Here is a 26456-nt window from a genome sequence, read left to right as displayed (position 1 = left end):
TGATGTGAATGGAAATGAACAGCTTGTGAAGTTATGTGCTGAAAAAGAACAGGTGATTAGGAATACCTGGTTTAGAAATAGGGACATGCATAAAGTGGAAAGATAGTAAATGGGCTTTATTGGATTAGAAACTGATTGATAGTCATGCGAAAGAGATTCTTTGATATGAGCGTGCTGAAAAGGGTGGCTGGTGGGATGTCTGATTATTACTTGGTGGAAGAGAGGATGAAGGTATTTAGAGGTTTTCAGAGAAAAGGAAACGATATGGACGAAAAGGGGTGATGAAAATAAATGAGATTGGAAAAGAGGCTTATATGAAGAGATTTGCAAATGGCAAAAGTTGAAAATAAATGAAGTTAGGGGTGTGGGTGAGGAATGAGAGGTTTCTTAAGGAATCAGTGTTGGCATGTGTTAGAAAAGTGTGTGGTATGGAGAAGATGGGCAGATGAGAAAGGGTAATTAAGTTGCTGGTGAAAGAGAAGAAAGAGATGTTTGGGCATTACATACAGGGAAGGAGTGCGATTAAGTGGGAATTGTACTAGAGAAAGTGGCAGGAGGTCAAGAGGAAGATGCAAGATTTGAAAAAGATGACAAATGAGAGTTGGGGTGAGTGAGGATGAACAAACATTAGGAGAATAATAAACTTTTGGAAAGAGATTAATAGTGTGAGAAAAGCAAGAGAAAAAATATTGATGAAAAGGGTAAATGGGGAAGTGGTAACAGATAGAGATGAGGTGAAGAGGAGATGGAGTGAGTACTCTGAATGTGTTTGATGATAGAGTAGAAGATTTAAGATGTCTGCACTGGGGATGTATGTGAAGTGAGAGTAATGGCAAGTAATGTGGAGAAAAGAGAAGAGGTTGTGAAAACCTTGTGTAAGATGACATGTGGCATGGGTGCTGGAGTGGCTGGGATTGCAGTTGAATCTCTTGATAAAGGAGGTGATTGTTGTTGATTGGTTGGTTCAGATTTTCATTTGTGTATGGATTGTGGTGAAGTGCCTGAGGATTTGGTGGAATGCCTGTGTAGTGCCACTTTATAAGGGCAAGGGGGACAAAGTTCAGTATTCAGTTTGCAGAGTTGTAAGTTTGTCGAGTATATCTGATAAGTTGTATGGAAGAGTACTGTTAGAGAGGATGGTGGCATGCACATAGTATCAGACTGGGGAAAAAACAGTGTGGTTTCAGAAGTAGTAGAGGATGTGTGGATCAGATTTTTGCTCTAAAGAATGTGCGTGAGAAATATTTAGAGAGCCAGAAGGATTTGTATGTGACGTTCTTGAATCTTGAGAAAGCTAATGATAGGATTGATAGAGATGCTCTGTAGAAGGTGCAATGAATGTATGGTGTGGGAGGAAAGCTGTTTGCAGCATTAAGGAGTTTTTATCAAGACAGTAAGACATGTGTATGAGCAGGTAGAGAGGAAGGTTAGTGATTCAAGGTGAAGAGAGGTCTGTTGCACTGGTGTGTGATGTCACCATGGTTGTTTAATTTGTTTTTGGATTGGGTGGTTAAGGAGGTTAGTGCAAGGGTATTAGGTAGAGGAGCAGGTATGCAGTCTGCTGTAGGTGGGAGGCCTGGGAGGTGAGTCAGTTGTTGTTTGCTGATGATACATTGTTGATGCTGTAGGTGGGAGGCCTGGGAGGTAAGTCAGTTGTTGTTTGCTGATGATACAGTGTTGATGCTGTAGGTGGGAGGCCTGGGAGGTGAGTCAGTTGTTGTTTGCTGATTATACAGTGTTGATTGCAGATTTAGGTAGAAACTGCAGAAGCTGGTGCTTAATTTTGAGTGAGTGTGTGAAAGGAGAAAGTGGAGAGTAGATGAGAATAAAAGAAAGGTTATAGGTTTTTTGCAAAAAAGAGACAGGTTATTTGAAGTATGAGTTTGAACAGTGAGAACTTGGAGGAAGTGGTGTTTTAGTTACTTAGGAGTGGACATGGCAATGAATGAGACCATAGTGGATGAGGGGGTAAAGGTCTTGGGCATATTTAAGAATTTGTGTAAAGAGAGATCACTGTCTTTAAGGGCAAAGATGGGTATATTTGATGAAGTGTTTCAGGACAGCATGTAGTGTGATAAGAGTGGATCATTTAAGAAATGGTAGAGTTTAGGAAGAGTGTGGTCATAAGAGAAATGAATATGAAAGAGCTGAATACGATGTTCTGAAATGGTTTGGACATATAGAAAGAATGAGTGAGAAGAGGATGACTAAGAGCATCAGAAGTGGAGAGAAAAAGGGAAAGTGGGAATCCAAGGAGGAAGTGGAAGGATGAGTGAAAGGTTCTTTGAAGGCTAGTGGCCTAAACATGTATGAGGAAGTGAGGTGTACAGGGGATGGATTTGAATTGGAGCATTGTGGTTTATAGATGATGTGCTGTCAGTGGGTTGAACCAGGGCATATGAGGTGATCTGGGGAAACCATGGAAAGGTCTGTGGAACATGATTGTCGTTAGGGGGCTCTGGTTTTGGTGCATTATAATGACATCTAGAGAGTGGATGTGAACAAATGAAGCCATTTCTTCATCTGTTCCTGGTGTTACCATGCTAACTTAGGGAAATGTTGAACACATTTAAAAGAATTATACACACGTTAGAATATGCATCTCATATTTTACACCCTCCCTTGAACAAACATAGAGATCTAGTTGAGAAGGTTGAACGGAGGGCAACAAAAAAATGGTACCTAAGATAAGAAAGCTGAGTACTGGGAGATGTTATGGGCAATAAAGTTGCCTTACATGGAAGAGAAAAGTAGTGAAAGGGGAACTTGATGACAACCTTCAAGTTTCTATTTCAGGTTAGCAATATCTTCGGTGAACAGGTCTTTGAAATTTGCAAAGAAAGAGTAACAAGGGATGTCAATAAGAATTATATGAACTTTATTAAAAAAGATGTAAAAATTACTTTTGTAGAATCAGAGTTGTTGATGAATGGAAAAATCTAAGTGATGAAACTGTAAATGTAGACAGTATAGAAGAATGTAAAAAGTTGTATGCGTGGAAAGAGAGTTTAAAAGATGAGGCTTCATGAGAGAAGTCCTTCCCCTTACTGTATAGATAGATACTTACATGGTCAGAACACTCTTAATCTTATTTAAACCAGTATGGTTGATCAGTACTTATTAACTCAGATTATCTCAGCTAATGCCACCCATTGGTTTAACATACTTTTACTGTATCAGCTTTATTGTTCTCCAACCCCACAACAGCCCAACAAATAGGACAAAATGATGAAACATGCAGGCTGGTCACAAGTTCCACAGTTTATCTCTTTGGATATTGGATTGACTGGTATCCCTAAACTGAAGTGCTAAGTGTGGATGATATTGAAATTGGATGAGAAAATTAAAGCAGTACTATTACTATTAAGGAAGCCTAACATCACTGCTTCTTGAGCAATTTGTAAAAGTAGACCCATCTGATATGGTATGGATCTCTCTGCAGTCAGAGACTGATGCAGCTTTGAGACCTTGCCTTCAGTCCCAGAGCCAGGTCACCCATGTTCCTTTCCTTAAACCTACCACCTATATATCTTTTTTCATCTCATTTTGGTTAAAACCACACTCATTCAGACACCACAGCCAGAGTCTTCAAGGAGGATGAGCACTCCTCACTTGGCTCTTTCTTCTGTTCCATCTTTTAGGAATGGATGGAGCCATGTGAGTATTTTTTCCTTTATGACTGTGTTTTCTGTTCCTGATGCTACACCTCAAACACTGGAAATGGCAAAAAAATATGAGTAAAAAATATTTTTATCACTATTATTGATAATATTAGACAGGTTAAACAACTATAGCGATATGACACACCTTTGCCGCGGACCCCAATACTGCTTAGAACCGATCTTCCTCCTTTCTCCAAACTTGCTTACACACCTTATGATCTTGATAGAAACTCTTCCCAACTTCTTGTTGCTTGTCTTGTGCACTGTATATTCTCAACAACTTCCACAAAGCATCTCCATCCCCTCTATCATATGCTTTTCCAGATCCATAAATGCAATGTATAAATCCTGCTCTTTCTCTATATATTTCTCACATAGGTTCTATGAAGCAAACACCTGACCTGCACGTCCCCCACCACTCCTAAAGCTCTCTATTCATCCATAACCTGATGCTCTTTGCTTACCAAAATCCTCTCTGTCACCACTTTCTCATATAACCAACCTGTTATTTTCAGCAGACTTATACCATACCTGTGTATGCAAACATTCACTCCTGTTCCCCTTGACTTTATACTATGGCACTATACAGGCATTCTTTCAATCATTAGGCACCTCACCTTGAGCCATACTTACACTGAAAATCCTGCTGCTAGTCAACATCTTTTTCATTCATTTTATCGAAAAATTCGGTACAATCCCATTTACTCCAGCAACTTTGCCTCATTTCTACACTTTGTTTTACAAGGCTTTCTTCTTCATACATATGTGTGGTTGGGGTGATTGGGAAGGTGAATGCTAGGGTCTTGGAGAGAGGTGTGTTTGCAGTCTGTTGGGGTTGGGGGATCTGGGAAGTGATTCATTTGCTGTTTGCTGTTAACATGGTTGAGTTGACAGACTCATACGAGAAACTGCAGAGTTTTTGTAGAGCATATGAAGGGAGGAAGTAAGAGTTAATGTAAGGTTATTAACTTCAGTAGGGGAATGAGACAGGAAGGTTGGAGTGAGTCTAATTCGAGAGCACTTGGAAGTGGCAAAGTGTTTTAGAGAACTTGGAGTCGAAATTGCACTGGAAGTTGAAGTAAGCCATAAGGTGAGTGGGGGGAGGTGCGTTGAGGAGTGTATAGATAGAGAGATAACTGTCAGTGGGCAATGATGGGTATTTGTGATGTATGGATGCAAGTTGTGGGTCATAGATATCTAGACAAAATACAGAAAAGGGTGTATGTGTTGGAAATGAAATGCTTGAGGACAATAACTTGTGTGAAAATGGTTGATTAAGAGAGATAGGGTAAGAGAGAGGTGTGGTAATAAGAAGAGTATGGTTAAGAGAAATGAAGTTGTTGTAAAATGGTTAGGGCATATGGAGAGGATGAATAAGGAGAGGATGAATAAGGAGGGGCTGACTAAGAGGATACATGTGTCAGAAGAAGAGGGGGACAAGGAGAAGAGGGAGACCAAATTGGAGATGGAAGGATAGAGTAAAGATGCTTTAGGGATTCAGAGAATGAACATGCAGGAGGGTGTGAGGCATGCATGGGATAGAGTAAATTGGAGTGGTGTGGTATACAGTACAGGGGGTGATGTGCTGTCGGGGCATATGAAGTGAAAACTGCATGTGTCAGTGGTGCTTGGCTGTGTATACAGTTTTGGTTTCAGTACAGTGTTATACATGAAAGCTAGAGAGTGGATGTGAGCAAAATTAGGCCATTCTTTATCTGTTCCTAGCACTGCCTCTCAGTGTGGGAAACAGCAAACAGATATGAAGAAAAATTATTATTATTATTATTATTATTATTATTATTATTATTATCATTATTTTTTTTTCTTTTTTGTCGCTGTCTCCCGTGTTTGCGAGGTAGCACAAGGAAACAGACGAAAGAAATGGCCCAACCCACCCCCATACACATGTATATACATACGTCCACACACGCAAATATACATACCTACACAGCTTTCCATGGTTTACCCCAGACGCTTCACATGCCTTGATTCAAACCACTGACAGCACGTCAACCCCGGTATACCACATCGCTCCAATTCACTCTATTCCTTGCCCTCCTTTCACCCTCCTGCAAGTTCAGGCCCCGATCACACAAAATCTTTTTCACTCCATCTTTCCACCTCCAATTTGGTCTCCCTCTTCTCCTCGTTCCCTCCACCTCCGACACATATATCCTCTTGGTCAATCTTTCCTCACTCATTCTCTCCATGTGCCCAATCCATTTCAAAACACCCTCTTCTGCTCTCTCAACCACGCTCTTTTTATTTCCACACATCTCTCTTACCCTTACGTTACTTACTCGATCAAACCACCTCACACCACACATTGTCCTCAAACATCTCATTTCCAGCACATCCATCCTCCTGCGCACAACTCTATCCATAGCCCACGCCTCGCAACCATACAACATTGTTGGAACCACTATTCCTTCAAACATACCCATTTTTGCTTTCCGAGATAATGTTCTCGACTTCCACACATTCTTCAAGGCTCCCAGAATTTTCGCCCCCTCCCCCACCCTATGATCCACTTCCGCTTCCATGGTTCCATCCGCTCCCAGATCCACTCCCAGATATCTAAAACACTTCACTTCCTCCAGTTTTTCTCCATTCAAACTCACCTCCCAATTGACTTGACCCTCAACCCTACTGTACCTAATAACCTTGCTCTTATTCACATTTACTCTTAACTTTCTTCTTCCACACACTTTACCAAACTCAGTCACCAGCTTCTGCAGTTTCTCACATGAATCAGCCACCAGCGCTGTATCATCAGCGAACAACAACTGACTCACTTCCCAAGCTCTCTCATCCCCAACAGACTTCATACTTGCCCCTCTTTCCAAAACTCTTGTATTCACCTCCCTAACAACCCCATCCATAAACAAATTAAACAACCATGGAGACATCACACACCCCTGCCGCAAACCTACATTCACTGAGAACCAATCACTTTCCTCTCTTCCTACCAGTACACATGCCTTACATCCTCGATAAAAACTTTTCACTGCTTCTAACAACTTGCCTCCCACACCATATATTCTTAATGCCTTCCACAGAGCATCTCTATCAACTCTATCATATGCCTTCTCCAGATCCATAAATGCTACATACAAATCCATTTGCTTTTCTAAGTATTTCTCACATACATTCTTCAAAGCAAACACCTGATCCACACATCCTTTACCACTTCTGAAACCACACTGCTCTTCCCCAATCTGATGCTCTGTACATGCCTTCACCCTCTCAATCAATACCCTCCCATATAATTTACCAGGAATACTCAACAAACTTATACCTCTGTAATTTGAGCACTCACTCTTATCCCCTTTGCCTTTGTACAGTGGCACTATGCACGCATTCCACCAATCCTCAGGCACCTCACCATGAGTCATACATACATTAAATAACCTTACCAACCAGTCAACAATACAGTCACCCCCTTTTTTAATAAATTCCACTGCAATACCATCCAAACCTGCTGCCTTGCCGGCTTTCATCTTCCACAAAGCTTTTACTACCTCTTCTCTGTTTACCAAATCATTTTCCCTAACCCTCTCACTTTGCACACCACCTCGACCAAAACACCCTATATCTGCCACTCTATCATCAAACACATTCAACAAACCTTCAAAATACTCACTCCATCTCCTTCTCACATCACCACTACTTGTTATCACCTCCCCATTTGTGCCCTTCACTGAAGTTCTCATTTGCTCCCTTGTCTTACGCACTTTATTTACCTCCTTCCAGAACATCTTTTTATTCTCCCTAAAATTTAATGATACTCTCTCACCCCAACTCTCATTTGCCCTTTTTTTCACCTCTTGCACCTTTCTCTTGACCTCCTGCCTCTTTCTTTTATACATCTCCCACTCAATTGCATTTTTTCCCTGCAAAAATCATCCAAATGCCTCTCTCTTCTCTTTCACTAATACTCTTACTTCTTCATCCTACCACTCACTACCCTTTCTAATCAACCCACCTCCCACTCTTCTCATGCCACAAGCATCTTTTGCGCAATCCATCACTGATCCCCTAAATACATCCCATTCCTCCCCCACTCCCCTTACTTCCATTATTCTCACCTTTTTCCATTCTGTACTCAGTCTCTCCTGGTACTTCCTCACACAAGTCTCCTTCCCAAGCTCACTTACTCTCACCACCCTCTTCACCCCAACATTCACTCTTCTTTTCTGAAAACCCATACAAATCTTCACCTTCGCCTCCACAAGATAATGATCAGACATCCCTCCAGTTGCACCTCTCAGCACATTAACATTAACTTTCTAAAATGGGAAACAGAAGAAGGAGTCACGCGGTGAGTGCTCATCCTCCTCGAAGGCTCAGATTGGGGTGCCTAAATGTGTGTGGATGTAACCAAGATGTGAAAAAAGGAGAGATAGGTAGTATGTTTGAGGAAAGGAACCTGGATGTTTTGGCTCTGAGTGAAACGAAGCTCAAGGGTAAAGGGGAAGAGTGGTTTGGGAATGTCTTGGGAGTAAAGTCAGGGGTTAGGGAGAGGACAAGAGCAAGGGAAGGAGTAGCAGTGCTCCTGAAACAGGAGTTGTGGGAGTATGTGATAGAATGTAAGAAAGTAAATTCTAGATTAATATGGGTAAAACTGAAAGTTGATGGAGAGAGATGGGTGATTATTGGTGCATATGCACCTGGGCATGAGAAGAAAGATCATGAGAGGCAAGTGTTTTGGGAGCAGCTGAATGAGTGTGTTAGTGGTTTTGATGCACGAGACCGGGTTATAGTGATGGGTGATTTGAATGCAAAGGTGAGTAATGTGGCAGTTGAGGGAATAATTGGTATACATGGGGTGTTCAGTGTTGTAAATGGAAATGGTGAAGAGCTTGTAGATTTATGTGCTGAAAAAGGACTGATGATTGGGAATACCTGGTTTAAAAAGCGAGATATACATAAGTATACTTATGTAAGTAGGAGAGATGGCCAGAGAGCGTTATTGGATTACGTGTTAATTGACAGGCATGCGAAAGAGAGACTTTTGGATGTCATTATTATTATTTATTTATTTATTTTGCTTTGTCGCTGTCTCCCGCGTTAGCGAGGTAGCGCAAGGAAACAGACGAAAGAATGGCCCAACCCGCCCACATACACATGTATATACATACATGTCATGTCCACCCATGCACAATATACATACCTATACAGTGTACACATATATATACACACACAGACATATACATATATACACATGTATATGATTCATACTGTCTGCCTTTATTTGTTCCCATCGCCACCTCGCCACACATGGAATAACAACCCCCTCCCCCCTCATGTGTGCGAGGCAGCGCTAGGAAAAACACCAAAGGCCCCATTCGTTCACACTCAGTCTCTAGCTGTCATGTAATAATGCACCGAAACCACAGCTCCCTTTCCACATCCAGGCCCCACACACTTTGCATGGTTTACCCCAGACGCTTCACATGCCCTGGTTCAATCCATTGACAGCACGTCGACCCCGGTATACCACATCGTCCCAATTCACTCTATTCCTTGCATGCCTTTCACCCTCCTGCATGTTCAGGCCCCGATCACTCAAAATCTTTTTCACTCCATCTTTCCACCTCCAATTTGGTCTCCCACTTCTCCTTGTTCCCTCCACCTCTGACACATATATCCTCTTGGTCAATCTTTCCCCACTCATTCTCTCCATGTGACCAAACCACTTCAAAACACCCTCTTCTGCTCTCTCAACCACACTCTTTTTATTTCCACACATCTCTCTCACCCTTACATTACTTACTCGATCAAACCACCTCACACCACATATTGTCCTCAAACATCTCATTTCCAGCACATCCACCCTCCTGTGCACAACTCTATCCATAGCCCACGCCCCGCAACCATACAACATTGTTGGAACCACTATTCCTTCAAACATACCCATTTTTGCTTTCCGAGATAATGTTCTCGACTTCCAAACATTCTTCGAGGCTCCCAGAATTTTCACCCCCTCCCCTACCCTATGATTCACTACCGCTTCCATGGTTCCATCCGCTGCCAGATCCACTCCCAGATATCTAAAACACCTCACTTCCTCCAGCTTTTCTCCATTCAAACTTACCTCCCAATTGACTTGACCCTCAACCCTACTGTACCTAATAACCTTGCTCTTATTCACATTTACTCTTAACTTTCTTCTTTCACTCACTTTACCAAACTCAGTCACCAGCTTCTGCAGTTTCTCACATGAATCAGCCACCAGCGCTGTATCATCAGCGAACAACAACTGACTCACTTCCCAAGCTCTCTCATCCACAACAGACTGCATACTTGCCCCTCTTTCCAAAACTCTTGCATTCACCTCCCTAACAACCCTATCCATAAACAAATTAAACAACCATGGAGACATCACACACCCCTACCGCAAACCTACATTCACTGAGAACCAATCCCTTTCCTCTCTTACTACACGTACACATGCCTTACATCCTCGATAAAAACTTTTCACTGCTTCTAACAACTTGCCTTCCACACCATATATTCTTAATACCTTCCACAGAGCATCTCTTTCAACTCTATCATTGCCTTCTCCAGATCCATAATTGCTACATACAAATCCATTTGTTTTTCTAAGTATTTCTCGCATACATTCTTCAAAGCAAACACCTGATCCACACATCCTCTGCCACTTCTGAAACCACACTGCTCTTCCCCAATCTGATGCTCTGTACATGCCTTCACCCTCTCAATCAATACCCTCCCATATAATTTACCAGGAATACTCAACAAACTTATACCTCTGTAATTTGAGCACTCACTCTTATCCCCTTTGCCTTTGCACAATGGCACTATGCAAGCATTCCGCTAATCCTCAGGCACCTCACCATGAATCATACATACATTAAATAACCTTACCAACCAGTCAACAATACAGTCACCCCCTTTTTTAATACATTCCACTGCAATGCCATCCAAACCTGCTGCTTTGCCGGCTTTCATCTTCCGTAAAGCTTTTACTACCACTTCTCTATTTACCAAATCATTTTCCCTAACCCTCTCACTTTGCACACCACCTCCACCAGGACACCCCACATCTGCCACTCTATCATCAAATACATTCAACAAACCTTCAAATTACTCACTCCATCTCCTTCTCACATCACCACTACTTGTTATCACCTCCCCATTTGCCCCCTTCACTGAAGTTCCCATCTGCTCCCTTGTCTTACGCACTTTATTTACCTCCTTCCAAAACATCTTTTTGTTCTCCCTGAAATTTAATGATACTCTCTCACCCCAACTCTCATTTGCCCTCTTTTTCACCTCTTGCACCTTTCTCTTGACCTCCTGCCTCTTTCTTTTATACATCTCCCACTCATTTGCATTTTTTCCCTGCAAAAATCGTCCAAATGCCTCTCTCTTCTCTTTCACTAATAATCTTGCTTCTTCATCCCACCACTCACTACCCTTTCTAATCAACCCACCTCCCACACTTCTCATGCCACAAGCATCTTTTGCACAAGCCATCACTGCTTCCCTAAATACGTCCCATTCCTCCCCCACTCCCCTTACCTCCTTTGTTCTCACCTTTTTCCATTCTGTACTCAGTCTCTCCTGGTACTTCCTCATACAAGTCTCCTTCCCAAGCTCACTTACTCTCACCACTCTCTTCTCTTATTATTATTATTATTATTATTATTATTGTTATTATTATTATTATTATTATTATTATAATTACTATTATTGCTATTATTATAATTTATTATTATTGCTATTATTATATTCATCATTATTATTGTTATTGTTATTATCATCAGTTATTATTATTGTTGTTATTATTATTATTATTATAATTATCATTATTATTATTATTATTATTATTAATATTATTATTATTATATTTTTTTCTTTTATTTATCATGCTTGATCACTGTTTCATGAATCAGCATTAGTGCCAGGAAAAAGATGAAGAAAGACCCATTCACTCATATAAATACATATATACATACATGCACATACATGTACTTATACATATCAATATATACACAGAAGAAGGAGTCACATGGGGAGTGCTCATCCTCCTCGAAGGCTCAGATTGGGGTGTCTAAATGTGTGTGGATGTAACCAAGATGTGAAAAAAGGAGAGATAGGTAGTATGTTTGAGGAAAGGAACCTGGATGTTTTGGCTCTGAGTGAAATGAAGCTCAAGGGTAAAGGGGAAGAGTGGTTTGGGAATGTCTTGGGAGTAAAGTCAGGAGTTAGTGAGAGGACAAGATCAAGGGAAGGAGTAGCACTACTCCTGAAATAGGAGTTGTGGGAGTATGTGAGAGAATGTAAGAAAGTAAATTCTAGATTAATATGGGTAAAACTGAAAGTTGATGGAGAGAGATGGGTGATTATTGGTGCACATGCACCTGGGCATGAGAAGAAAGATCATGAGTGGCAAGTGTTTTGGGAGCAGCTGAATGAGTGTGTTAGTGGTTTTGATGCACAAGACTGGGTTATAGTGATGTGTGATTTGAATGCAAAGGTGAGTAATGTGGCAGTTGAGGGAATAATTGGTTTACATGGGGTGTTCAGTGTTGTAAATGGAAATGGTGAAGAGCTTGTAGATTTATGTGCTGAAAAAGGACTGGTGATTAGGAATACCTGGTTTAAAAAGCGAGATATACATAAGTATACGTATACATAAGTATACGTTATTGGATTACGTGTTAATTGACAGGCGTGCGAAAGAGAGACTTTCGGATGTTAATGTGCTGAGAGGTGCAACTGGAGGGATGTCTGATCATTATCTTGTGGAGGCGAAGGTGAAGATTTGTATGGGTTTTCAGAAAAGAAGAGAGAATGTTGGGGTGAAGAGGGTGGTGAGAGTAAGTGAGCTTGGGAAGGAGACTTGTGTGAGGAAGTACCAGGAGAGACTGAGTACAGAATGGAAAAAGGTGAGAACAAAGGAGGTAAGGGGAGTGGGGGAGGAATGGGATGTATTTAGGGAAGCAGTGATGGCTTGTGCAAAAGATGCTTGTGGCATGAGAAGTGTGGGAGGTGGGTTGATTAGAAAGGGTAGTGAGTGGTGGGATGAAGAAGTAAGATTATTAGTGAAAGAGAAGAGAGAGGCATTTGGACAATTTTTGCAGGGAAAAAATGCAAATGAGTGGGAGATGTATAAAAGAAAGAGGCAGGAGGTCAAGAGAAAGGTGCAAGAGGTGAAAAAGAGGGCAAATGAGAGCTGGGGTGAGAGAGTATCATTAAATTTTAGGGAGAATAAAAAGATGTTCTGGAAGGAGGTAAATAAAGTGCGTAAGACAAGGGAGCAAATGGGAACTTCAGTGAAGGGGGCTAATGGGGAGTGATAACAAGTAGTGGTGATGTGAGAAGGAGATGCACTGAGTATTTTGAAGTTTGTTGAATGTGTTTGATGATAGAGTGGCGGATATAGGGTGTTTTGGTCAAGGTGGTGTGCAAAGTGAGAGGGTTAAGGAAAATGATGTGGTAAACAGAGAAGAGGTAGTAAAAGCTTTGCGGAAGAGGAAAGCCGGCAAGGAGCAGGTTTGGATGGTATTGCAGTGGAATGTATTAAAAAAGGGGGTGACTGTATCGTTGACTGGTTGGTAAGGTTATTTAATGTATGTATGACTCATGGTGAGGTGCCTGAGGATTGGCGGAATGCTTGCATAGTGCCATTGTACAAAGGCAAAGGGGATAAGAGTGAGTGCTCAAATTACAGAGGTATAAGTTTGTTGAGTATTCCTGGTAAATTATATAGGAGGGTATTGATTGAGAGGGTGAAGGCATGTACAGAGCATCAGATTGGGGAAGAGCAGTGTGGTTTCAGAAGTGGTAGAGGATGTGTGGATCAGGTGTTTGCTTTGAAGAATGTATGTGAGAAATACTTAGAAAAGCAAATGGATTTGTATGTAGCATTTATGGATCTGGAGAAGGCATATGATAGAGTTGATAGAGATGCTCTGTGGAAGGTACTAAGAATATATGGTGTGGGAGGCAAGTTGTTAGAAGCAGTGGAAAGTTTTTATCGAGGATGTAAGGCATGTGTGCGTGTAGGAAGAGAGGAAAGTGATTGGTTCTCAGTGAATGTAGGTTTGCGGCAGGGGTGTGTGATGTCTCCATGGTTGAGGATGTAAGGCATGTGTACGTGTAGGAAGAGAGGAAAGTGATTGGTTCTCAGTGAATGTAGGTTTGCGGCAGGGGTGTGTGATGTCTCCATGGTTGTTTAATTTGTTTATGGATGGGGTTGGTAGGGAGGTGAATGCAAGAAAGAGGAAAGAGGGGCAAGTATGCTGTCTGTTGGGGATGAGAGAGCTTGGGAAGTGAGTCAGTTGTTGTTCGCTGATGATACAGTGCTGGTGGCTGATTCATGTGAGAAACTGCAGAAGCTGGTGTCTGAGTTTACTAAAGTGTGTGAAAGTTAAGAGTAAATGTGAATAAGAGCAAGGTTATTAGGTACAGTAGGGTTGAGGGTCAAGTCAATTGGGAGGTAAGTTTGAATGGAGAAAAACTGGAGGAAGTAAAGTGTTTAAGATATCTGGGAGTGGATCTGGCAGTGGATGGAACCATGGAAGCGGAAGTGAATCATAGGATGGGGGAGGGGGCGAAAATCTTGGGAGCCTTGAAGAATGTGTGGAAGTCGAGAACATTATCTCGGAAAGCAAAAATGGGTATGTTTGAAGGAATAGTGGTACCAACAATGCTGTATGGTTGCGAGGCATGGGCTATGGATAGAGTTGTGCACAGGAGGGTGGATGTGCTGGAAATGATATGTTTGAGGACAATATGTGGTGTAAGGTGGTTTGATCGTGTAAGTAATGTAAGGGTAAGAGAGATTTGTGGAAATAAAAGGAGCGTGGTTGAGAGAGCAGAAGAGGGTGTTTTGAAATGGCTTGGGCACATGGAGAGAATGAGTGAGGAAAGATTGACCAAGAGGATATACGTGTCGGAGGTGGAGGGAATGAGGAGAAGTGGGAGACCAAATTGGAGGTGGAAAGATGGAGTGAAAAAGATTTTGTGTGATCGGGGCCTGAACATGCAGGAGGGTGAAAGGAGGGCAAGGAATAGAGTGAATTGGATCAATGGGGTATACCGGGGTCGACGTGCTGTCAATGGATTGAATCAGAGCATGTGAAGCGTCTGGGGTAAACCATGGAAAGTTGTGTGGGGCCTGGATGTGGAAAGGGAGCTGTGGTTTCGGTGCATTAGTACATGACAGCTAGAGACTGAGTGTGAATGAATGGGCCATTTGTTGTCTTTTCCTAGCGCTACCTCGCACACATGAGGGGGGAAGGTGATGTTATTCCATGTGTGGTGAGGTGGCGATGGGAATAAATAAAGGCAGACAGTATGAATTATGTATATGTGTATATATGTATATGTCTGTGTGTGTATATATATGTGTACATTGAGATGTATAGGTATGTATATTTGCGTGTGTGGACGTGTATGTATATACATGTGTATTGGGGGTGGGTTGGGCCATTTCTTTCGTCTGTTTCCTTGTGCTACCTCGCAAACACAGGAGACAGCGACAAAGCAAAATAAAAAAAAAAATCAAAATATACACAGACATATTCATGCATATATATGTACTCATATATGAATACATAATCATACTTGCTTGCCTTTATCCATTCCTGGTGCCACCTCATCCCACAGGAAACAGCATCACCACTCCCTGCATCAAAGATAGCACCAAGAAAATAGACAAAAAGGCCACATTCGTCTCTAGCTGTCATGTGTAATGCACCAAAACTACAGCCCCCTATCCACATCCAGGCCCCACGAACCTTTCCATGATTTGCCCCAGACATTTCACATGCCCTGTTTCAGTCTATTGACAGAGCGTTGACCCTGGTATACCACATCATTTCAATTCCCTCTGTTTCTTGCACGCCTTTCACCCTCCTGTATGTTCAGGCCCTAGTCGTTCAAAATCTTTTTCACTCCATCCTTCCACCTTCATTTGGTCTTCTGCATCTCCTTGTTCCCTCACTACTGACTCACATATCCTCTTTGTCAACCTTTCCTCACTCTTTCTCTCCATATGTCTAAACCATTTCAGCACACCCTCCTCTGCTTTCTCAACTGCACCCTTGTATTATCACACATCTCTCTTACTTTTTCATTACTTACTCGATCAAACCACCTCACACCATTATGTTGTCCTCAAACATTTCATTTCTAACACATCCACCCTTCTCCATACAACCCTATCTATATCTTATATCTCGCAACTGTATGATATTGTTGGGACTACTATTCCTTCAAGCATACCCATTAATATTTTCATGATTATTATAGTGAAACCCATTGCTATATCATCATCAGTAAAACTTTTGTTTCTTCAACAGGTAAATGGAACAGTGTGTCCTAGTAAAGCCTCACTAACACCTACTTTAACGTCTCGGCTGCATACTCTGTGGCGACACATTTCTAAATCACGTACCCATTTTGAAACTACGCCTGATACAGGTAAGATTGTGTTAGCATATTTTTGTATTATATTGGGTGGAATGAATGGTAGCAGAAGTATGTTGGATTAATAAGAAGAAAGACATTTTATAGAGATTATGTAGAGAAACAGATATGTATACATTACATATGGATGAATAGAGATAAACATGAACAGAATTTTTTTTGTTTGTATGGACAGCATCCTATTTAACTAAGGGCATAAGGGTGAAAATGAAAATCTCTGAAAGGACCAGGAACATCATAATGGCTGTTCATCTTTCAGGGGCTATTCAACAGATGAGAAAAATCAGACAGAGAGGAAAATTGGTGAAGCAGAGGTAGAAAGATAGTTATTATGATGTTAGGACCAATTTGGATGATAATATCCCACCAGTGGAAGAAAGGTTGCTTAAGGAAAAAACTGGATTCAGGAACTATGAAAGGCATTAGAGTTTGGAAATGCAGTTTGAGAGAGTAATAGATAAAGAAAAGAGTAAAATATAAACAGGATTAAAGGAATAGATCAGTAAATTTTACTGTAATATAGTAATGTTGTATAACTGGGGATAGGGGAGAAAGAATACTTCCCACGTATTCCCTGCATGTCGTAGAAGGCGACTGAAAGGGGAGGGAGCAGGAGCCTGGAAATCCTCCCCTCTCGTTTTTTTTTCATTTTCCAAAAGAAGGAACAGAGAAGGGGGCCAGGTGAAGATATTCCCTCAAAGGCCCAGTCCTCTTTTCTTAATGCTACCTTGCTAATGTGGGAAATGGTGAATAGTATGAAAGAAAAAGAGGTGATGTTGTATTCAAGAAGTACCAAGTTAGGCATAGGCTCTTACCTATCATGAAGAATTTAATGACAAACTCTTTAGAAGATAGAGAGAGACCAAGGGTAGAAAGAAAGAAAGTAGATATCTGAGAAGTCAAATGAAACTAGAGAGCAGAATACTTTTTTCTCACACACACACACACACACACACACACACACACACACACACACACACACAACACACACACACACACACTGTATCAAGTACTGGGTGAGAAGAACTGAAATTAATAATTATATATAAAAGTAATGAATAAAGTAATACTGTACAAATGAATACAGACGGACTGTTGTAAATGGAATGGACCTAGAATTTATAGACCACAAGGTGGATTTTAAACCCTGTGTGGAGATGAGATGGGATCACATCTTGATTATTCCTGAGGGTTACAGGGAACCACTTAATGTTTCAAGAATTGTTATAGGATGGTAAAAGTAACAGTAACAAAACTTGCATTATTATTTTCATAATTTACAATCCTTCAAAAAGATTTGGTTAACTAGAAAAATTTTATTATTATTATTATTATTATTATTATTATTATTATTATTATTATTATTATTATTATTATTATTATCATTATTATTATTATTGTTATTATTATTATTCTTCTTTCTTTCAAACTATTCGCCATTTCCCGCATTAGCGAGGTAGCGTTAAAAACAGAGGACTGGGCCTTGAGGGAATACCCTCACCTGGCCCAATTCTCTGTTCCTTCTTTTGGAAAATTAAAAAAAAAACGAGAGGGGAGGATTTCCAGCCCCCCGCTCCCTCCCCTTTTAGTCGCCTTCTACGACACGCAGGGAATACGTGGGAAGTATTCCTTCTCCCCTATCCCCAGGGATAATATTATTATTATTATTATTATTATTATTATTATTATTATTATTATTATTATTATTATTATTTTTTATTTTATTTTATTATACTTTATCACTGTCTCCCGCATTAGTGAGGTAGCGTAAGGAAACAGACAAAAGAATGGCCCAACCCACCTACAGACACATGTATATACATAAACGCCCACACACGCACATATACATACCAATACATTTCAACGTATACATACATATACATACACAGATATATACATATATACACATGTACATATTCATACATGCCGCCTTCATCCATTATACTGATTGCTGTTTCCTGCGTCAGTGACGTAACGCCAGGAAACAGACAACGAATGGCCCTTTCACTCATATAGATACATAAACGCCCATACATGCACATATACATACATATACATATCAACATATATACATGCATATACATACAAATACACAGACATAATCATTTTACACATGTACATATTTCATTGTTTGCTTGCTTTTCATCCTTTCCTGGTGCTCCCCCTGACCCTCAGGAAACAGCATCACCTCCCTTGCTTCAGCGAGGTATCACCAGGAAAACAGACAAAAAGGCACTTTTGTACAACAGTCTCTAGTGTCATGTGTGATGCCCGAAAAACCACAGCACCCTATCCACATCCAGGCCCCACAGACCTTCTGCCCTGGTTTAGTCTTATTGTTACACATTGTTCATTTTGCTCCGTTTCTTGCACACCTCACCCCAATCACTCAAAATCTTTTTCACTCCATCTTTCCACCTCCAATTTGGTCTCCCACTTCTCCTTGTTCCTCCACCTCTGGGGGGGGGGACCCCAAAAAAAAAAAACCAATATATCCTCTTGGTCAATCTTTCCTCACTCATTCTCTCCATGTGCCCAAACCACTTCAAAACACCCTCTTCTGCTCTCTCAACCACGCTCTTTTTATTTCCACACATCTCTCTCACCCTTACATTACTTACTCGATCAAACCACCTCACACCACATATTGTCCTCAAACATCTCATTTCCAGCACATCCACCCTCCTGTGCACAACTCTATCCATAGCCCACGCCCCGCAACCATACAACATTGTTGGAACCACTATTCCTTCAAACATACCCATTTTTGCTTTCCGAGATAATGTTCTCGACTTCCAAACATTCTTCGAGGCTCCCAGAATTTTCACCCCCTCCCCTACCCTATGATCCACTTCCGCTTCCATGGTTCCATCCGCTGCCAGATCCACTCCCAGATATCTAAAACACCTCACTTCTTCCAGCTTTTCTCCATTCAAACTTACCTCCCAATTGACTTGACCCTCAACCCTACTGTACCTAATAACCTTGCTCTTATTCACATTTACTCTTAACTTTCTTCTTTCACTCACTTTACCAAACTCAGTCACCAGCTTCTGCAGTTTCTCACATGAATCAGCCACCAGCGCTGTATCATCAGCGAACAACAACTGACTCACTTCCCAAGCTCTCTCATCCACAACAGACTGCATACTTGCCCCTCTTTCCAAAACTCTTGCATTCACCTCCCTAACAACCCTATCCATAAACAAATTAAACAACCATGGAGACATCACACACCCCTACCGCAAACCTACATTCACTGAGAACCAATCACTTTCCTCTCTTACTACACGTACACATGCCTTACATCCTCGATAAAAACTTTTCACTGCTTCTAACAACTTGCCTTCCACACCATATATTCTTAATACCTTCCACAGAGCATCTCTTTCAACTCTATCATTGCCTTCTCCAGATCCATAATTGCTACATACAAATCCATTTGTTTTTCTAAGTATTTCTCGCATACATTCTTCAAAGCAAACACCTGATCCACACATCCTCTGCCACTTCTGAAACCACACTGCTCTTCCCCAATCTGATGCTCTGTACATGCCTTCACCCTCTCAATCAATACCCTCCCATATAATTTACCAGGAATACTCAACAAACTTATACCTCTGTAATTTGAGCACTCACTCTTATCCCCTTTGCCTTTGTACAATGGCACTATGCAAGCATTCCGCCAATCCTCAGGCACCTCACCATGAATCATACATACATTAAATAACCTTACCAACCAGTCAACAATACAGTCACCCCCTTTTTTAATACATTCCACTGCAATGCCATCCAAACCTGCTGCTTTGCCGGCTTTCATCTTCCGTAAAGCTTTTACTACCACTTCTCTATTTACCAAATCATTTTCCCTAACCCTCTCACTTTGCACACCACCTCCACCAGGACACCCCACATCTACCACTCTATCATCAAATACATTCAACAAACCTTCAAAATACTCACTCCATCTCCTTCTCACATCACCACTACTTGTTATCACCTCCCCATTTGCCCCCTTCACTGAAGTTCCCATCTGCTCCCTTGTCTTACGCACTTTATTTACCTCCTTCCAAAACATCTTTTTGTTCTCCCTGAAATTTAATGATACTCTCTCACCCCAACTCTCATTTGCCCTCTTTTTCACCTCTTGCACCTTTCTCTTGACCTCCTGCCTCTTTCTTTTATACATCTCCCACTCATTTGCATTTTTTCCCTGCAAAAATCGTTCAAATGCCTCTCTCTTCTCTTTCACTAATAATCTTACTTCTTCATCCCACCACTCACTACCTTTTCTAATCAACCCACCTCCCATGCTTCTCATGCCACAAGCATCTTTTGCGCAAGCCATCACTGCTTCCCTAAATACATCCCATTCCTCCCCCACTCCCCTTACCTCCTTTGTTCTCACCTTTTTCCATTCTGTACTCAGTCTCTCCTGGTACTTCCTCATACAAGTCTCCTTCCCAAGCTCACTTACTCTCACCACTCTCTTCTCTTATTATTATTATTATTATTATTATTATTATTATTATTATTATTATAATTACTATTATTGCTATTATTATAATTTATTATTATTGCTATTATTATATTCATCATTATTATTGTTATTGTTATTATCATCAGTTATTATTATTGTTGTTATTATTATTATTATTATAATTATCATTATTATTATTATTATTATTAATATTATTATTATTATATTTTTTTCTTTTATTTATCATGCTTGATCACTGTTTCATGAATCAGCATTAGTGCCAGGAAAAAGATGAAGAAAGACCCATTCACTCATATAAATACATATATACATACATGCACATACATGTACTTATACATATCAATATATACACAGAAGAAGGAGTCACATGGGGAGTGCTCATCCTCCTCGAAGGCTCAGATTGGGGTGTCTAAATGTGTGTGGATGTAACCAAGATGTGAAAAAAGGAGAGATAGGTAGTATGTTTGAGGAAAGGAACCTGGATGTTTTGGCTCTGAGTGAAATGAAGCTCAAGGGTAAAGGGGAAGAGTGGTTTGGGAATGTCTTGGGAGTAAAGTCAGGAGTTAGTGAGAGGACAAGATCAAGGGAAGGAGTAGCACTACTCCTGAAATAGGAGTTGTGGGAGTATGTGAGAGAATGTAAGAAAGTAAATTCTAGATTAATATGGGTAAAACTGAAAGTTGATGGAGAGAGATGGGTGATTATTGGTGCACATGCACCTGGGCATGAGAAGAAAGATCATGAGTGGCAAGTGTTTTGGGAGCAGCTGAATGAGTGTGTTAGTGGTTTTGATGCACAAGACTGGGTTATAGTGATGGGTGATTTGAATGCAAAGGTGAGTAATGTGGCAGTTGAGGGAATAATTGGTTTACATGGGGTGTTCAGTGTTGTAAATGGAAATGGTGAAGAGCTTGTAGATTTATGTGCTGAAAAAGGACTGGTGATTAGGAATACCTGGTTTAAAAAGCGAGATATACATAAGTATACGTATACATAAGTATACGTTATTGGATTACGTGTTAATTGACAGGCGTGCGAAAGAGAGACTTTCGGATGTTAATGTGCTGAGAGGTGCAACTGGAGGGATGTCTGATCATTATCTTGTGGAGGCGAAGGTGAAGATTTGTATGGGTTTTCAGAAAAGAAGAGAGAATGTTGGGGTGAAGAGGGTGGTGAGAGTAAGTGAGCTTGGGAAGGAGACTTGTGTGAGGAAGTACCAGGAGAGACTGAGTACAGAATGGAAAAAGGTGAGAACAAAGGAGGTAAGGGGAGTGGGGGAGGAATGGGATGTATTTAGGGAAGCAGTGATGGCTTGCGCAAAAGATGCTTGTGGCATGAGAAGTGTGGGAGGTGGGTTGATTAGAAAGGGTAGTGAGTGGTGGGATGAAGAAGTAAGATTATTAGTGAAAGAGAAGAGAGAGGCATTTGGACAATTTTTGCAGGGAAAAAATGCAAATGAGTGGGAGATGTATAAAAGAAAGAGGCAGGAGGTCAAGAGAAAGGTGCAAGAGGTGAAAAAGAGGGCAAATGAGAGCTGGGGTGAGAGAGTATCATTAAATTTTAGGGAGAATAAAAAGATGTTCTGGAAGGAGGTAAATAAAGTGCGTAAGACAAGGGAGCAAATGGGAACTTCAGTGAAGGGGGCTAATGGGGAGTGATAACAAGTAGTGGTGATGTGAGAAGGAGATGCACTGAGTATTTTGAAGGTTTGTTGAATGTGTTTGATGATAGAGTGGCGGATATAGGGTGTTTTGGTCAAGGTGGTGTGCAAAGTGAGAGGGTTAAGGAAAATGATGTGGTAAACAGAGAAGAGGTAGTAAAAGCTTTGCAGAAGAGGAAAGCCGGCAAGGAGCAGGTTTGGATGGTATTGCAGTGGAATGTATTAAAAAAGGGGGTGACTGTATCGTTGACTGGTTGGTAAGGTTATTTAATGTATGTATGACTCATGGTGAGGTGCCTAAGGATTGGCGGAATGCTTGCATAGTGCCATTGTACAAAGGCAAAGGGGATAAGAGTGAGTGCTCAAATTACAGAGGTATAAGTTTGTTGAGTATTCCTGGTAAATTATATGGGAGGGTATTGATTGAGAGGGTGAAGGCATGTACAGAGCATCAGATTGGGGAAGAGCAGTGTGGTTTCAGAAGTGGTAGAGGATGTGTGGATCAGGTGTTTGCTTTGAAGAATGTATGTGAGAAATACTTAGAAAAGCAAATGGATTTGTATGTAGCATTTATGGATCTGGAGAAGGCATATGATAGAGTTGATAGAGATGCTCTGTGGAAGGTACTAAGAATATATGGTGTGGGAGGCATGTTGTTAGAAGCAGTGGAAAGTTTTTATCGAGGATGTAAGGCATGTGTGCGTGTAGGAAGAGAGGAAAGTGATTGGTTCTCAGTGAATGTAGGTTTGCGGCAGGGGTGTGTGATGTCTCCGTGGTTGAGGATGTAAGGCATATGTACGTGTAGGAAGAGAGGAAAGTGATTGGTTCTCAGTGAATGTAGGTTTGCGGCAGGGGTGTGTGATGTCTCCATGGTTCTTTAATTTGTTTATGGATGGGGTTGGTAGGGAGGTGAATGCAAGAAAGAGGAAAGAGGGGCAAGTATGCTGTCTGTTGGGGATGAGAGAGCTTGGGAAGTGAGTCAGTTGTTGTTCGCTGATGATACAGTGCTGGTGGCTGATTCATGTGAGAAACTGCAGAAGCTGGTGTCTGAGTTCACTAAAGTGTGTGAAAGTTAAGAGTAAATGTGAATAAGAGCAAGGTTATTAGGTACAGTAGGGTTGAGGGTCAAGTCAATTGGGAGGTAAGTTTGAATGGAGAAAAACTGGAGGAAGTAAAGTGTTTAAGATATCTGGGAGTGGATCTGGCAGTGGATGGAACCATGGAAGCGGAAGTGAATCATAGGATGGGGGAGGGGGCGAAAATCTTGGGAGCCTTGAAGAATGTGTGGAAGTCGAGAACATTATCTCGGAAAGCAAAAATGGGTATGTTTGAAGGAATAGTGGTACCAACAATGCTGTATGGTTGCGAGGCATGGGCTATGGATAGAGTTGTGCACAGGAGGGTGGATGTGCTGGAAATGATATGTTTGAGGACAATATGTGGTGTAAGGTGGTTTGATCGTGTAAGTAATGTAAGGGTAAGAGAGATTTGTGGAAATAAAAGGAGCGTGGTTGAGAGAGCAGAAGAGGGTGTTTTGAAATGGTTTGGGCACATGGAGAGAATGAGTGAGGAAAGATTGACCAAGAGGATATACGTGTCGGAGGTGGAGGGAACGAGGAGAAGTGGGAGACCAAATTGGAGGTGGAAAGATGGAGTGAAAAAGATTTTGTGTGATCGGGGCCTGAACATGCAGGAGGGTGAAAGGAGGGCAAGGAATAGAGTGAATTGGATCAATGGGGTATACCGGGGTCGACGTGCTGTCAATGGATTGAATCAGAGCATGTGAAGCGTCTGGGGTAAACCATGGAAAGTTGTGTGGGGCCTGGATGTGGAAAGGGAGCTGTGGTTTCGGTGCATTAGTACATGACAGCTAGAGACTGAGTGTGAATGAATGGGCCATTTGTTGTCTTTTCCTAGCGCTACCTCGCACACATGAGGGGGGAAGGTGATGTTATTCCATGTGTGGTGAGGTGGCGATGGGAATAAATAAAGGCAGACAGTATGAATTATGTATATGTGTATATATGTATATGTCTGTGTGTGTATATATATGTGTACATTGAGATGTATAGGTATGTATATTTGCGTGTGTGGACGTGTATGTATATACATGTGTATTGGGGGTGGGTTGGGCCATTTCTTTCGTCTGTTTCCTTGTGCTACCTCGCAAACACAGGAGACAGCGACAAAGCAAAATAAAAAAAAAAATCAAAATATACACAGACATATTCATGCATATATATGTACTCATATATGAATACATAATCATACTTGCTTGCCTTTATCCATTCCTGGTGCCACCTCATCCCACAGGAAACAGCATCACCACTCCCTGCATCAAAGATAGCACCAAGAAAATAGACAAAAAGGCCACATTCGTCTCTAGCTGTCATGTGTAATGCACCAAAACTACAGCCCCCTATCCACATCCAGGCCCCACGAACCTTTCCATGATTTGCCCCAGACATTTCACATGCCCTGTTTCAGTCTATTGACAGAGCGTTGACCCTGGTATACCACATCATTTCAATTCCCCTGTTTCTTGCACGCCTTTCACCCTCCTGTATGTTCAGGCCCTAGTCGTTCAAAATCTTTTTCACTCCATCCTTCCACCTTCATTTGGTCTTCTGCATCTCCTTGTTCCCTCACTACTGACTCACATATCCTCTTTGTCAACCTTTCCTCACTCTTTCTCTCCATATGTCTAAACCATTTCAGCACACCCTCCTCTGCTTTCTCAACTGCACCCTTGTATTATCACACATCTCTCTTACTTTTTCATTACTTACTCGATCAAACCACCTCACACCATTATGTTGTCCTCAAACATTTCATTTCTAACACATCCACCCTTCTCCATACAACCCTATCTATATCTTATATCTCGCAACTGTATGATATTGTTGGGACTACTATTCCTTCAAGCATACCCATTAATATTTTCATGATTATTATAGTGAAACCCATTGCTATATCATCATCAGTAAAACTTTTGTTTCTTCAACAGGTAAATGGAACAGTGTGTCCTAGTAAAGCCTCACTAACACCTACTTTAACGTCTCGGCTGCATACTCTGTGGCGACACATTTCTAAATCACGTACCCATTTTGAAACTACGCCTGATACAGGTAAGATTGTGTTAGCATATTTTTGTATTATATTGGGTGGAATGAATGGTAGCAGAAGTATGTTGGATTAATAAGAAGAAAGACATTTTATAGAGATTATGTAGAGAAACAGATATGTATACATTACATATGGATGAATAGAGATAAACATGAACAGAATTTTTTTTGTTTGTATGGACAGCATCCTATTTAACTAAGGGCATAAGGGTGAAAATGAAAATCTCTGAAAGGACCAGGAACATCATAATGGCTGTTCATCTTTCAGGGGCTATTCAACAGATGAGAAAAATCAGACAGAGAGGAAAATTGGTGAAGCAGAGGTAGAAAGATAGTTATTATGATGTTAGGACCAATTTGGATGATAATATCCCACCAGTGAAAGAAAGGTTGCTTAAGGAAAAAACTGGATTCAGGAACTACGAAAGGCATTAGAGTTTGGAAATGCAGTTTGAGAGAGTAATAGATAAAGAAAAGAGTAAAATATAAACAGGATTAAAGGAATAGATCAGTAAATTTTACTGTAATATAGTAATGTTGTATAACTGGGGATAGGGGAGAAAGAATACTTCCCACGTATTCCCTGCATGTCGTAGAAGGCGACTGAAAGGGGAGGGAGCAGGAGCCTGGAAATCCTCCCCTCTCGTTTTTTTTCATTTTCCAAAAGAAGGAACAGAGAAGGGGGCCAGGTGAAGATATTCCCTCAAAGGCCCAGTCCTCTTTTCTTAATGCTACCTTGCTAATGCGGGAAATGGTGAATAGTATGAAAGAAAAAGAGGTGATGTTGTATTCAAGAAGTACCAAGTTAGGCATAGGCTCTTACCTATCATGAAGAATTTAATGACAAACTCTTTAGAAGATAGAGAGAGACCAAGGGTAGAAAGAAAGAAAGTAGATATCTGAGAAGTCAAATGAAACTAGAGAGCAGAATACTTTTTTCTCACACACACACACACACACACACACACACACACACACACACACACACACACACACACACAACACACACACACACACACACTGTATCAAGTACTGGGTGAGAA

The 26456-nt window shown here is 41.1% G+C and overlaps 1 protein-coding gene across 1 annotated transcript in view; it reads left to right on the top strand.

Moving 5' to 3' along the window:
• The window catches only part of LOC139750355 (uncharacterized), a 722120-nt gene that overhangs the window by 611605 nt on the left and 84059 nt on the right, over positions 1-26456 (top strand). Inside the window, exon 17 of the mRNA XM_071665103.1 lies at positions 16001-16121. Within this exon, the coding sequence (XP_071521204.1) occupies positions 16001-16121 (121 nt within the window). The remainder of the gene's footprint in view (positions 1-16000; positions 16122-26456) is intronic.

Source organism: Panulirus ornatus, chromosome 1 (genome assembly GCF_036320965.1).
Source record: "Panulirus ornatus isolate Po-2019 chromosome 1, ASM3632096v1, whole genome shotgun sequence".
Lineage (NCBI taxonomy): Eukaryota > Metazoa > Arthropoda > Malacostraca > Decapoda > Palinuridae > Panulirus > Panulirus ornatus.
The sequence above is the reverse complement of the archived record's forward strand: the minus strand, read 5'-3'. Positions and strand labels throughout refer to the sequence as shown.